This window comes from Oncorhynchus mykiss, chromosome 30, assembly GCF_057628025.1.
Source record: "Oncorhynchus mykiss isolate SJ-2025 chromosome 30, ASM5762802v1, whole genome shotgun sequence".
Taxonomy (NCBI): Eukaryota; Metazoa; Chordata; class Actinopteri; order Salmoniformes; family Salmonidae; genus Oncorhynchus; species Oncorhynchus mykiss.
Window position 1 is genome coordinate 8,257,118 of NC_143051.1, and position 14,285 is coordinate 8,271,402.

Below are 14,285 nucleotides of genomic sequence, written 5' to 3' on the forward strand. Positions count from 1 at the left end.
CGACCATAGAACAGATCTACCATTTCTTAGATTTGATTTCAATGAGAATGACAGATCTATAACCCACATTTCTATGTGAATTTGTCCAAAAAGGTACACATTTCAGCTGTTAATGGAACCGCACCCTAGCAGGCTATTGTTGCATCTATTTTCTATGCAAACTTTCTAAATGTCGACAACAACAAAAAAAAAATCACTGGACAAGTTACCCGGAAACATAGCTAATGATTCCACCCATAGCAAGCCCACCCCAGTGAGTTCCTCCTAAGTGGTTTATTGCGGTTTTCCTGGACACACCTACAATTATGCTCCAAGTGACAACGGCAAACTGAGACGGAGTTTTTGGTGGCGACACAGACAAGAGGCGCTTCTGGGTCATTCACGTGTGAAATAATTACAAAACAGCTCTGCGTGTGAAGTTTGAGGTAGAGAAACTTTCTCGGTGCTAGTAATTTCCTTCGTGTGTCGGTCCGCTTGTTATTTATTTGCAGCTATTCGGTAACACATGGAGCGTCAGGACACTGTTAACGATTGAGAGTACTTGGTGGAGGGAGAGAGAGAGTGGGCGTCCGCGAATCCGCTTCTTGCCAGGGGTGTAATGATTAGTCCAAAACGTTTTGGAACGAAAATCGTTTATTCCAAACGGGAAACGGGAGTTTCTCAATAGGCACATTTAGGAAGGTCCTTCCCCTTTTCGTTCCATTTTCTTCCGTTTGGTTTCTAGTGAATACACCCCTGGCAACGCTCCGAAATCACAAGTGAGACGCTCAAGCTAAACCAAACGTAATCGAACTGAGACTTAACATATGGTTCAAACAGAGGACTTACTTCCCGGGACAGAGAACCCTTTGGAGCCGAAGTCATGAAAGCACAGGTGGCAGAGTAACCGCAGGACATCGAGGTAATACATTTTACCCCCCCGGATCTTTTTTTGTTTGTTTACACTGTAGTGTTTACAAGAGGGAATTAATAAACTCCCCTTCCGGTGGGATTGAGATAGAGATACGACTTCTGTGTAAAATAGTCAGCAGCAGTAGTCAACAGTTATGTTACATACACTGGATAGGTGCAGTGAAATTTAGCTTTACAGAGTCAGTCAGCCATAGTACAGTACCTCTGGAGCAAATGATGGTAGATGCCTTGCTCCAGGGCATATCGACAGACTCCCCCCTCCCCCACAACCCTTGTGGGTTCGGGTATTCGAACTCGCGACTTTTTGGTGACTGCCCAATGCTCTAACCGCTAGGCTACCTGACACTCATGTAATGCCTTATCGGCAGCCCAGGTTTTAAAGATTTTATTTATACCCAAGATAAACACGGAATGTTTAGCAGATGTTACCGCAATAACATCTGCTAAACACGTGTATGTGACCCAATACAATTTGATTTGAGAGTTATTACTTTAATACACAATGTTGAAAACATGTTGCTGTTTAAATAAAATCAGTCTCACTCACACGTGATCTTTTGTCACAATACTGTATGTCATTTAGATGTGGGTCAAGTTGGAGGGAGACGATGCACTCAAATCAGTACAAATCTGAACACGCATCAGTAGACGGCTACAGTGTATCTAATTATTGCAGCCAAGGGGCCAACACATTTATGTTGAGGTCTTTTCATTTCAGTTGAAAACTAATAGGTGCTTTCAATATGTCACGTGAATATCACGGGAGGGGGGGCAACGACAGCAACGGACATGGTACTCCTGATCATACATACTCATGATCTCTGTTCAAAAGTAGAACACTATTTTAGGGAATAGGGTAGCTTTTGGGATTCGGCCCTGTGTTTCTACCTGTAGCTGTACAGACTTGTGAGCATGTCAGAGTGGCTGGCTTTGACTCAGCAGCTTGCAGACATAACTCTGTAAAAGTGTACCTTAACTCTGTAAAAGTGTACCAATGATATGAAACGGTAGACCCTGATGAATTTCTACATTTTCTGTGATTGTCCGATTTGATCTTCCTCCCGTCTCTGTTTTCTTTTAAACACTGTTCTTTGCTGCAGTCTTTCCTCCAGTGTCTCTCCTCTCTCTCTCTCTGTCTCTGTCTCTCTCTCTGTTGCTCTCTCTGTCTCTCTCTCTGTGTCGCTCTCTCTCTCTCTCTCTGTCTCTGTCTCTGTCTCTCTGTCTCTGTCGCTCTCTCTGTCTCTCTGTGTCGCTCTCTCTCTCTGTCTCTCTCTGTCTCTCTCTCTCTTCCATTTCCCATACCCGCTTGGCTTCCCTTCTGTGGTTCCCTACCTGCACCTATATCCCTCCTTCCCTCCATCCGGCGGCGCTGCCATCATGCGTCGGTTCAGCTCCGAGGGGTCCCTATTGAATATGGACTTCCTGCCGTGGAAGAAGGTGGAGCTTAAGGACCAGAACTACCACAGCCGGGACGGGGAGTCAGGCACCTACACCCCACACCTGGGAGAGGACACACTGGATGGGCGAACCACCTCTCTCCCCCCCACGCCCATCATCCTGGAGCCTGAGGCCAGCCCTGGGAGGACACCGAGGAGGGGGGAGCTGGGCAAGGAGCACAGCGTCAGCGTGGAGAACGTCACAGAACTGGGGAGGCCAGAGGGTAAGGGTCATCTGAGAGTGGTGAACCTCAGCGAAGGATGCAGGGCGTACAGTGACGGCCAGTTGGCGCCGGCGACTTCGGGTAGCAGCACAGAGAGCGTGGGCAGGCACGACCGGCCTCCGCCCTCTCCCTCGTACTCAACCTTTGACTCCAGCCCCTTTTCCTTCAAGTCACAGCAACGGTCCCACGCCAGAGCCAAGCTGTCAGCAGCCAAGCTACATCTGAAGAGCCTGTTTGGGCAGGTAAAGAGTGACGTGGGAGGTCAGGGTCACTAGAGGAGTGGTCTCTGACAGTGTGTTTGGTATTGGATGTGTTAGGCTGGATGTGTGGGAATGAATAGCTTGTGTGTGTGATGACTTTTGACTACTTTAGTTCTAGCTTAGTTCTACATTAGTTCTAGATCAGTTCTAGATTAGTTCTACATAAGTTCTAGTCCCCTGTAGTGTCCTGCACCCCCTGTAGTGTCCTGCACCCCCTGTAGTGTCCTGCACCCAGTGGTGGAAAAACTACCCAATTGTCATACTTGAGTAAAAGTAAAGATACCTTAATAGAAAGTTACTCAAGTAAAAGTGAAAGTCACCCAGTAAAATACTACTTGAATAAAAGTCTAAAAATATTTGGTTTTAAATATACTTAAGTATCAAAAGTCAAAGTAAGACATAATTAAGGATTTCATATTCAATCACATTTACATTTTTAGTCATATATTCAAAATTTGATTGAGATTATGCGTAACTCATTAAGCACTCTTAAAATCCATAATTTTATCCTTTGTATAATAGCATCTGATCTGCTAAATGGCAAAAGCAATGAATACCAAGTTTGGTGGTGACAAGTCCTTCTCCTATTGGCACACACATTGAGTTCAACCACAGTCTTTCCCGGAGGCAACGTTGTTTTCTTATGGCGACGATGACGGAAAAATATTGCTCAAACAGAACTTCCTTAAATTATATATTACGATTGGGCCTAAAACCAAGGTCATACCGCTGAGGTGTGTGTGTGTGTGTGTGTGTGTGTGTGTGTGTGTGTGTGTGTGTGTGTGTGTGTGCTGCCTGCCTGTTAGTGTGTGACACATGCCGATGATTTAAATTTGGAAATAAACTAATCGTGTCTCTATTTTCAGAGTCCCCATTCGTCACACTCCAACCTGTTTAACCCAGAGCAGAAAGACCGGTAAGCTCATCAATGTGCCTGGGCATTGCATTCCGATGGTCATCCAAAGTCCGTTTGGGGGGGGGGGGGATGTTTTGATCTTCAACGCTGATGTCACACGGATATACTAAAATATCCTCGTCACTTCATTGGTATTCAGTAACTGTCTTAGCAATCGCTCCGTACATTTCCTCCACTGTGGCCAATAGCATGGGGACGAGGTTTCTTTCAAAGAGGAAACGACATAGGGAATAGGGTGCCGTCTGGAACGACATAGGGAACAGGGTGCCTGTCTGGAACGACATAGGGAATAGGGTGCCATTTGGGATGTACAGTAAGAAGTTCCGTTTGGAAGAATGCCACCCTTGAGGTTGTAATGATACTGAGCCAACCAGTTGTGGAAATGAGGGTGGTGTCGTCATGGAATCAGATCCAACCACACCAAAACATACTCTTATCTTGTCATCCATCGCCTTGTCTCTCTGTCTGTCCTCATCTCTCTGTCTGTCCTCATCTCTCTGTCCTTGTCTCCCCCTCTCTCCTTACCCCCCCTCTCTCCCTGTCTCTCTCGCTCTCCCTGTCTCTCTCTACTTCTCATTGTCTCTCCCTTTCCCTGTCTCCCCCTGTCTCCTTACCCCTCCTTTCTCTCTTTCCCTCTCTCTCATTCTCTTTCCCTGTCTCCCCCTCTCTCCATGTCTCTCCCTGTCTCCCCTCTTTCCATGTTTCTCCCTGTCTCCCCCTCTCTCCATGTTTCTCCCTGTCTCCCCCTCTCTCCATGTTTCTCCCTGTCTCCCCCTCTCTCCATGTCTCTCCCTGTCTCCCCCTCTCTCCATGTCTCTCCCTGTCTCCCCCTCTCTCCATGTCTCTCCCTATCTCCCCTGTCTCTCCATGTCTCTCCCTATCTCCCTATCTCCATGTCTCTCCCTCTCTCCCCCTTCATGTCTCTCCCTCTCTCCCCCTTCATGTCTCTCCCTCTCTCCCCTCTCTCCCCTGTCTCTTCCTCTCCAGTGTTAAAGAGCAGCGGTCCCGCCTCCCGTTCCTTCGCCAATGGAGTCAGGTGGGCCACAGCAAGGTCCAGTTCAGCCGGGAGGAACTGGATAAGTGGGCTGAGTCGCTGGACGCCCTCCTGGCTAGTCGGAGTAAGTAGACCAGGCCACCCTCCTGGCTAGTCGGAGTAAGTAGACCAGGCCACCCTCCTGGCTAGTCGGAGTAAGTAGACCAGGCCACCCTCCTGGCTAGTCGGAGTAAGTAGACCAGGCCACCCTCCTGGCTAGTCAGAGTAAGTAGACCAGGCCACCCTCCTGGCTAGTCGGAGTAAGTAGACCAGGCCACCCTCCTGGCTAGTCGGAGTAAGTAGACCAGGCCACCCTCCTGGCTAGTCGGAGTAAGTAGACCAGGCCACCCTCCTGGCTAGTTGGAGTAAGTAGACCAGGCCACCCTCCTGGCTAGTCGGAGTAAGTAGACCAGGCCACCCTCCTGGCTAGTTGGAGTAAGTAGACCAGGCCACCCTCCTGGCTAGTTGGAGTAAGTAGACCAGGCCACCCTCCTGGCTAGTCGGAGTAAGTAGACCAGGCCACCCTCCTGGCTAGTCGGAGTAAGTAGACCAGGCCACCCTCCTGGCTAGTTGGAGTAAGTAGACCAGGCCACCCTCCTGGCTAGTTGGAGTAAGTAGACCAGGCCACCCTCCTGGCTAGTCGGAGTAAGTAGACCAGGCCACCCTCCTGGCTAGTCGGAGTAAGTAGACCAGGCCACCCTCCTGGCTAGTTGGAGTAAGTAGACCAGGCCACCCTCCTGGCTAGTTGGAGTAAGTAGACCAGGCCACCCTCCTGGCTAGTCGGAGTAAGTAGACCAGGCCACCCTCCTGGCTAGTCGGAGTAAGTAGACCAGGCCACCCTCCTGGCTAGTCGGAGTAAGTAGACCAGGCCACCCTCCTGGCTAGTCGGAGTAAGTAGACCAGGCCACCCTCCTGGCTAGTCGGAGTAAGTAGACCAGGCCACCCTCCTGGCTGGTAGACCAGGCCACCCTCTACTGTGAAATAACTTGTAAATGGGACTTTCTCCATTCTGATTGTGTGAGAATGTAATGGGGCTTTCTCCATTCTGATTGTTTGAGAATGCAATGGGGCTTTCTCCATTCTGATTGTGTGAGAATGCAATGGGGCTTTCTCCATTCTGATTGTGTGAGAATGCAATGGGGCTTCCTCCATTCTGATTGTGTGAGAATGCAATGGAGCTTTCTCCATTCTGATTGTGAGAATGCAATGGGGCTTTCTCCATTCTGATTGTGTGAGAATGCAATAGGGCTTTCTCCATTCTGATTGTGTGAGAATGCAATGGGGCTTTCTCCATTCTGATTGTTTGAGAATGCAATGGGGCTTTCTCCATTCTGATTGTGTGAGAATGCAATGGGGCTTTCTCCATTCTGATTGTGTGAGAATGCAATGGGGCTTTCTCCATTCTGATTGTTTAATACTGTTCAATCAAACTTCAACCAAACGTTGATCTAAAACGAGATCATTTCTACATTGCCACGTAAAGGCTGCATGATATTTTTAACCAAGTGTTGCAATTGCGATTTGCCAGCTCCACTTTGATTTAGAAGATACTGATACACAAACATGCTGATTTAGGCCTCCACCAGTACCAGTATCAGGCTGTATTAGCTAGCTACATTTACTCTGACTCAGTACATTTTATTAGCTAGTCAGCTAACTAGCGATTAACATTAGCTGCTAACATGATTTAGTGACAATTTGCAAAGAAAGTGTAAACTAGCTGTAAGAAATACAAACTAATATTTTAATTATAGAAGCAAAGTGGATTTATATTAAGAAGCAAAGTGGATTTATATTAGGAAGCAAAGTGGATTTATATTAGGAAGCAAAGTGGATTTATATTAGGAAGCAAAGTGGATTTATATTAGGAAGCAAAGTGGATTTATATTAGGAAGCAAAGTGGATTTATATTAGGAGGCAAAGTGGATTTATATTAGGAGGCAAAGTGGATTTATATTAGGAAGCAAAGTGGATTTATATTAGGAAGCAAAGTGGATTTATATTAGGAAGCAAAGTGGATTTATATTAGGAAGCAAAGTGGATTTATATTAGGAAGCAAAGTGGATTTATATTAGGAGGCAAAGTGGATTTATATTAGGAAGCAAAGTGGATTTATATTAGGAAGCAAAGTGGATTTATATTAGGAAGCAAAGTGGATTTATATTAGGAAGCAAAGTGGATTTATATTAGGAAGCAAAGTGGATTTATATTAGGAGGCAAAGTGGATTTATATTAGGAGGCAAAGTGGATTTATATTAGGAAGCAAAGTGGATTTATATTAGGAAGCAAAGTGGATTTATATTAGGAAGCAAAGTGGATTTATATTAGGAAGCAAAGTGGATTTATATTAGGAAGCAAAGTGGATTTATATTAGGAAGCAAAGTGGATTTATATTAGGAAGCAAAGTGGATTTATATTAGGAAGCAAAGTGGATTTATATTAGGAAGCAAAGTGGATTTATATTAGGAAGCAAAGTGGATTTATATTAGGAAGCAAAGTGGATTTATATTAGGAAGCAAAGTGGATTTATATTAGGAAGCAAAGTGGATTTATATTAAGAAGCAAAATTGATTTATATTAGGAAGCAAAGTGGATTTATATTAGGAAGCAAAGTGGATTTATATTAGGAAGCAAAGTGGATTTATATTAGGAAGCAAAGTGGATTTATATTAGGAAGCAAAGTGGATTTATATTAGGAAGCAAAGTGGATTTATATTAGGAAGCAAAGTGGATTTATATTAGGAGGCAAAGTGGATTTATATTAGGAGGCAAAGTGGATTTATATTAGGAAGCAAAGTGGATTTATATTAGGAAGCAAAGTGGATTTATATTAGGAAGCAAAGTGGATTTATATTAGGAAGCAAAGTGGATTTATATTAGGAAGCAAAGTGGATTTATATTAGGAAGCAAAGTGGATTTATATTAGGAAGCAAAGTGGATTTATATTAGGAAGCAAAGTGGATTTATATTAGGAAGCAAAGTGGATTTATATTAGGAAGCAAAGTGGATTTATATTAGGAAGCAAAGTGGATTTATATTAGGAAGCAAAGTGGATTTATATTAGGAAGCAAAGTGGATTTATATTAGGAAGCAAAGTGGATTTATATTAGGAAGCAAAGTGGATTTATATTAGGAAGCAAAGTGGATTTATATTAGGAAGCAAAGTGGAACTTTACTACTTTACTTCTGCCGGTGAATTATTTGTTACTTTTATTCACAATGCTTTAAGAAGTTAAGATATTAAGGGCTTGTAAGTAAGTATTTCACTGTAAGGGCTACACATGCCCCACGCACCATACATTGATAGGTATATGGGGCTCCCGAGTGGTGCAGCGGTCTAAGGCACTGCATCTCATTGCAAACGGTGTCACTACAGTCCCTGGTTCGAATACAGGCCACATGTCTATTAGAAATATAAACTCCTATCTGAGGGATTGAATGTCATATAGATCAACTGAAAGTAGTTTCTTTATTTGATTTACATTCGCGCGCACACACACGCACGCACATACACGCACACACACACACACACATACACACATATACACACACACACACGCACAAACACACACATACACACATTCACACACACACGCGCACATACACACACACACACACATACACACACACACACACACATACACACATACACACACACACACACACACACACATACACACACACACACGCACACACACACACGCACATACACACCACTCTAATGTTAGTAATATGTATACAAGAGCCGAGTACACAATCTTGAATACGTAGTGTAAACACATTGTGAACTTTAAAAGGTTGCTCAAGCACTTAGTTAAAGGTCAATAGCTAGAGGTTTTGGAAAGCATGCAGTGATTGTGGTGGCCAAGCTTAGTCTGACAGTCTGCACAACTTTAACACCACGTACAGCCTGTTTTGAGAGGATAACTTTAACATAGAGGCTGTTTACGAGGATAACCACTGTATAATAACCACTGTGTCCGCAATCTGCTGCCCTCTTATATTTCCTCTTTGCACAAAAATATGTTGTAACCCAGTGTCTAAGCAAAAACAAGAAGTGAATGAGAGAGAGAAAGAAGTGGGGGAGGGAGAGAGGGAGGGGAGGGAGAGAGAAAGAAGTAGGGGGGAGGGGGAGAGAAAGTAGGGGGGAGGGGGAGAGAAAGTAGGGGAGGGAGGGAGAGAAAGTAGGGGAGGGGGGAGAGAAAGTAGGGGAGGGGGAGAGAGAAAGAAGTAGGGGGAGAGAGAAAGAAGTAGGGGAGGGGGAGAGAGAAAGAAGTAGGGGGGAGAGAAATAAGTAGGGGAGGAGAGAAAGAAGTAGGGGAGGAGAGAAAGAAGTAGGGGAGGGGGAGAGAGAAAGAAGTAGGGGAGGGGAGAGAGAGAAAGAAGTAGGGGAGGGGAGAGAGAGAAAGAAGTAGGGGAGGGGAAGAGAGAAAGAAGTAGGGGAGGGGAGAGAGAGAAAGAAGTAGGGGAGGAGGGGGGAGAAAGAAGTAGCGGAGGGGGAGAGAAAGAAGTAGGGGAGGGAGAGAGAGAAGTAGGGGAGGGAGAGAGAGAAAGAAGTAGGGGAGGGAGAGAGAGAAAGAAGTAGGGGAGAGAGAGAAAGAAGTAGGGGAGGGAGAGAGAGAAAGAAGTAGGGGAGGGAGAGAGAGAAAGAAGTAGGGGAGGGGGAGAGAAAGAAGTAGGGGAGGGAGAGAGAGAAAGAAGTAGGGGAGGGAGAGAGAGAAAGAAGTAGGGGAGGGGGAGAGAAAGAAGTAGGGGAGGAGGGGGAGAGAAAGAAGTAGGGGAGGAGGGGGGAGAAAGAAGTAGCGGAGGGGGAGAGAAAGAAGTAGGGGAGGGAGAGAGAAGTAGGGGAGGGAGAGAGAGAAAGAAGTAGGGGAGGGGGAGAGAGAAAGAAGTAGGGGAGGGGGAGAGAAAGAAGTAGGGAAGGGGGAGAGAGAGAAAGAAGTAGGGGAGGAGGGGGGAGAAGTAGGGGAGGGGGAGAGAAGTAGGGGAGAGGGGGGAGAGAAGTAGGGGAGAGGGGGGAGAGAAGTAGGGGAGGGGGGAGAGAGAAGTAGGGGAGGGGGGAGAGAGAAGTAGGGGAGGGGGGAGAGAGAGAAGTAGGAGGGGGGAGAGAGAGAAGTAGGAGGAGGGGAGAGAGAGAAGTAGGAGGGGGGGAGAGAGAGAAGTAGGAGGGGGGGAGAGAGAGAAGTAGGAGGGGGGGAGAGAGAGAAGTAGGAGGGGGGGAGAGAGAGAAGTAGGAGAGGGGGAGAGAGAGAGTAGGGGAGGGGGAGAGAGAGAGTAGGGGAGGGGGAGAGAAAGAGAAGTAGGGGAGGGGGAGAGAAAGAGAAGTAGGGGAGGGGGAGAGAAAGAGAAGTAGGGGTGAGAGAGAAGTAGGGGAGGGGGAGAGAGGGAGTATGGAGGGGATGTATATATGACAGATTTTAGATGGCAATAATGAAAATGTAGTGAAAAAAATCCTATGATTTGATTTTAGGACTTTTACAGTCTGTGCATATTTACGTGCTGTATCTATGTAAATATTTCTAAGTGTGTGTTTGCATGTCACTGTATTGGCCAATAGTGTGTACGTGTGTGTGTGTGCAGTATGTACGTGTTTGTTTGCATGTCACTGTATTGGCCAAGTGTGTGAACATCCCATCTGTCTCCTCTTCCTCTCTAGTGACGTCCTAAATGTGGTGTATTTTCATAAACCCTAATACTCCTCCCCCTCTCTCTCGTCTTCAACCCCCCCTCCCCCTCTCCAGTGGGCGTGTCTGTGTTTGGAGCATTCCTTCGCTCAGAGTTTAGTGAGGAGAATCTGCAGTTCTATCTGGCCTGTGAGCAGTACAGAAACTCCTCCAACAACTTCAGCCTGCACAGACGGGCCAAGGAGATCACTGTCACCTATATCGAGGCGGGGGCACCGCGAGAGGTATACAGACTTTGTCTATGCATTGACTTGGGCTGGCTTGCGGGCTGGCTGGCTGGCTGGCTGGCTGGCTGGTGGACGGGCCTGTTTCTGTCTGTGGTCCTCCCTGCCTGGCTGGCTGTCCGTCTATCAGACTTTGTCTATACATTGACTTGGGCTGGCTGGCGGGCGGGCCTGTTTCTGTCTGTGGTCCTCCCTGCCTGGCTGGCTGTCCGTCTATCTGTTGTTCCGGCTGGCTTTTATATCTGTCAGTGTCTCCATCCATCTACCAGGATTATGTTGCCATGGTTATCTTTCCTATCTACTACAACCTGCATGGAAGTTTATTAATCAGTGTCTTTTTAACTTATCTGGACCCAGTTCATTCTCGCTCTCTTTTCTCTCTCACTCTCTTTTCTCTCTCGCTCTCTTTTCTCTCTCGCTCTCTTTTCTCTCTCGCTCTCTTTTCTCTCTCGCTCTCTTTTCTCTCTCGCTCTCTTTTCTCTCTCGCTCTCTTTTCTCTCTCGCTCTCTATTCTCTCGCTCTCTATTCTCTCTCTATTCTCTCTCGCTCTCTATTCTCTCTTTTCTCTCTCGCTCTCTATTCTCTCTCGCTCTCTATTCTCTCTCGCTCTCTATTCTCTCTTTTCTCTCTCGCTCTCTATTCTCTCTCGCTCTCTATTCTCTCGCTCTCTATTCTCTCTCTATTCTCTCTCGCTCTCTATTCTCTCTTTTCTCTCTCGCTCTCTATTCTCTCTCGCTCTCTATTCTCTCGCTCTCTATTCTCTCTCTATTCTCTCTCGCTCTCTATTCTCTCTCGCTCTCTATTCTCTCTGCTCTTTTCTTTTTTCTCTTTTCTCTCTCGCTCTCTTTTCTCTCTTCTCAGGTGAACTTGGACAGTAAGACCAGAGATCTAACCACACAGCTCCTACAGGCCCCATCACACACCTCCCTGTCTCACGCCCAGAAACGCATCTACTCCCTCCTGGATACAGACTGCTACCCTCGCTTCCTCCAGTCCACCATCTACCTCACCTTGCTGGGCCAGGCTGACTAGAGACTAAGGACTCCAGTCAATCCATATCGCAGAAGTTCAGCACTATAGTGCAATTTGACATTTTTAATGGCAATGTTCCTACGTTCGCGGAGAATTCACGTTAAACGCTACTGCACATTTTGTCTCAATCTCTGAACTTCCACAATACAAAATGAATGGAGACCTAAAGGCCGCATCCCTGTGGCTGCATCCTTATTCTCCGCTCTTCATCCTTTCTCCCAAAGTACTTTTGTAGATACGGAGCAGTGGTGGGGACAGTTACAATGCAGAGTTAAAGAGGGTTTAAAGGGGTTTAAATGCCAGTAGATGAGCAGGCTGGTGTTTCATTCATTAGGGAACAGAAGCACTTGACATTTTTTGTTTGTTTTGCAACAGAAGACAAGAGTGTTTTTTTTAATTGGACAAGTCCAGATAGTCCCTCCACTGTTTCAGTCAGGTTTTCTTAATTCGATGCCTAATGAACATGACCCAGGTGTTTGTACTGCTTGGGGTGTGAAAGGGGCTTAAGGGAGGTAAAAGCAGGGAAAGGGGTTTGGATGGATGGAAGGAGCTTGCCAAGCGATAAACTCGGGTTACGAGACAGGGGTCTGTTTTTTTCCATGACTTAGAGAGGTGCAACCCGAGGTGGCGTGAAACTATGCAGATCTCAATGTTTGTAATCATTAAACGTCCTCTTTTTAACTCGATAGGTCCCCCACGGTCCAATGAGCACGTACGGAAAAGCGCCAACAGAAAGGAAAAAAAACAGCCAAGACGGAGCTCTAGTTAAAGAACTGAGTTACTTGCAGTGCCTTCAGAAAGTATTCATACCCCTGTCTCTCTGTCTCTCTCTCTCTGTTTGTCTGTCTCTCTCTGTCTCTCTCTCTGTCTGTCTGTCTCTGTCTGTCTCTCTCGCTCTCTCGCTCTCTCTGTCGCTCGCTCTCTCTCGGTCTGTCTCTCTCTCGCTCTCTCTTGCTCTCTCTCTCGCGCTCTCTGTCTCTCTCTCGCTCTCTCTCTCTCGCGCTCTCTGTCTGTCTCTCGCTCTCTCTCTCATGTTGTTGTTACAACCTGACTTGAAAATGTATTAAATAACTTTAAAAAAAATTCTAACCCATGTACACACTATCCCATAATGACAAAGTAAAAACAAATATTTTTTTAATTATTTTTTTTACATAAGTGTTCACACACCTGAGTCAATACTTTGTAGAAGCACCTCTGGCACCTCTCTGTGTAAATCTCTAATAGTTTTCCACACCTGGATTGTGCAACATTTGCCCATTATTCTTTTTAAAATTCTTCAAGCTCTGTCATCCTTGCTAGACAAACATGTTCAGGTCTTGCTGTAGATTTAAGTCAAAACTGTAACTCGGCCTCTCAAGAACATTCACTGTGGCTTGGTAAGCAACTCCAGTTTAGATTTGGCCTTGTGTTTTATGTTATTATCCTGCTGAAAGGTGAATTCATCTACCAGTGTCTAGTGGAAAGCAGACTGAACAAGGTTTTCCCTCTAGGATTTTGTCTGTGCTTAGCTCGATTCCATTTTATTTTTTTTTTATCCTGAAAAACTCCACAATCCTTAATGATTACAAGCATACACATAACATGATGCAGCAACCACTTTGCTTGAAAATCTGGAGAGTTTATCCCGAACATATCACTTTGTATTCCGGACAAAACGTTATTTTCATTCTGTCAATTAGGTTCGTTTTGTGGAGCAACAACAATGTTGTTGATCCATCCTCCGTTTTCTCCTATTAAAGCCATTAAACTCTTTAACTGTTTTTAAAGTCACTGGTCTCATAGTGAAATCCGTGAGTGGTTTCCTTCCTCTCTGGCAACTGAGTTAGGTAGGACACCTGTATCTTTGTAGTGACTGGGTGTATTGATACACCATCTGAAGTGTATTTTAACAACTCCACCATAACTCAAACAGATATTCAAATGTCTGAGTTTTAAAAACATTTTTAACCCATTTACCAATAGGTGCTGTTTGAGGCATTGAAAAACCTCCCTGGTCTTTGTGATTGAATCTGTTTTGAAATTCACTGCTGGACAGAGGGACCTTCCAGTTATGTGTATGTGTGGGGTACAGAGATGAGGTAGTCATTTAAAAAATAATGTTAGTCTCTACTTGGGTACAAAGTTATGTGACTTCTTAAGCACATTTTTTACTCCAGAACCTATTTAGGCTTTTCCATAACAAAGGGGTTGAATACTTATTAACTAAAGACATTTCAGCTTTTCATGTGTAATTCATTTAAAAAAAACATAATTCCACTTTGACATGATGGGGTATTTTGTCAGTGGCCAGTGACAATTAATTATTTATTTTTTTCATCTTAATTGAATCCTTTTGAAATTTCAGGCTCTAACAACAAAATGTGGAAAAAGTCTAGGTGTGAATACTTTCTGAAGGTGCCGTTTTGTGTGTAGTGTGTAGTGCATGTGAAACCCAACGCAGTTCACACTGATAGAGGCCCGCTCAAGGAAGTAGCCTTTTTAAAGACTCTGGGGGGGGGGGGGGGGGGGGGGGGGGGGAAGAGCAGGAGCAGTTTCCTTCAAATACATCCCTCAGATGAATG

The 14,285-nt window shown here is 45.4% G+C and overlaps 1 protein-coding gene across 1 annotated transcript; it reads left to right on the forward strand.

Annotated features, from left to right (window-relative positions):
• The first annotated feature begins 236 nt into the window (after positions 1–236).
• si:ch211-152p11.4 (uncharacterized) lies at positions 237–13,494 on the forward strand. The gene is made up of 6 exons (XM_036971670.2): positions 237–901; positions 2,013–2,814; positions 3,699–3,748; positions 4,736–4,866; positions 10,523–10,689; positions 11,551–13,494. The coding sequence occupies exons 2-6, from the start codon at positions 2,290–2,292 to the stop codon at positions 11,719–11,721; spliced, it is 1,044 nt and encodes a 347-aa protein (XP_036827565.2). The 5' UTR covers positions 237–901; positions 2,013–2,289; the 3' UTR covers positions 11,722–13,494.
• The last annotated feature ends 791 nt before the right edge of the window (positions 13,495–14,285 follow it).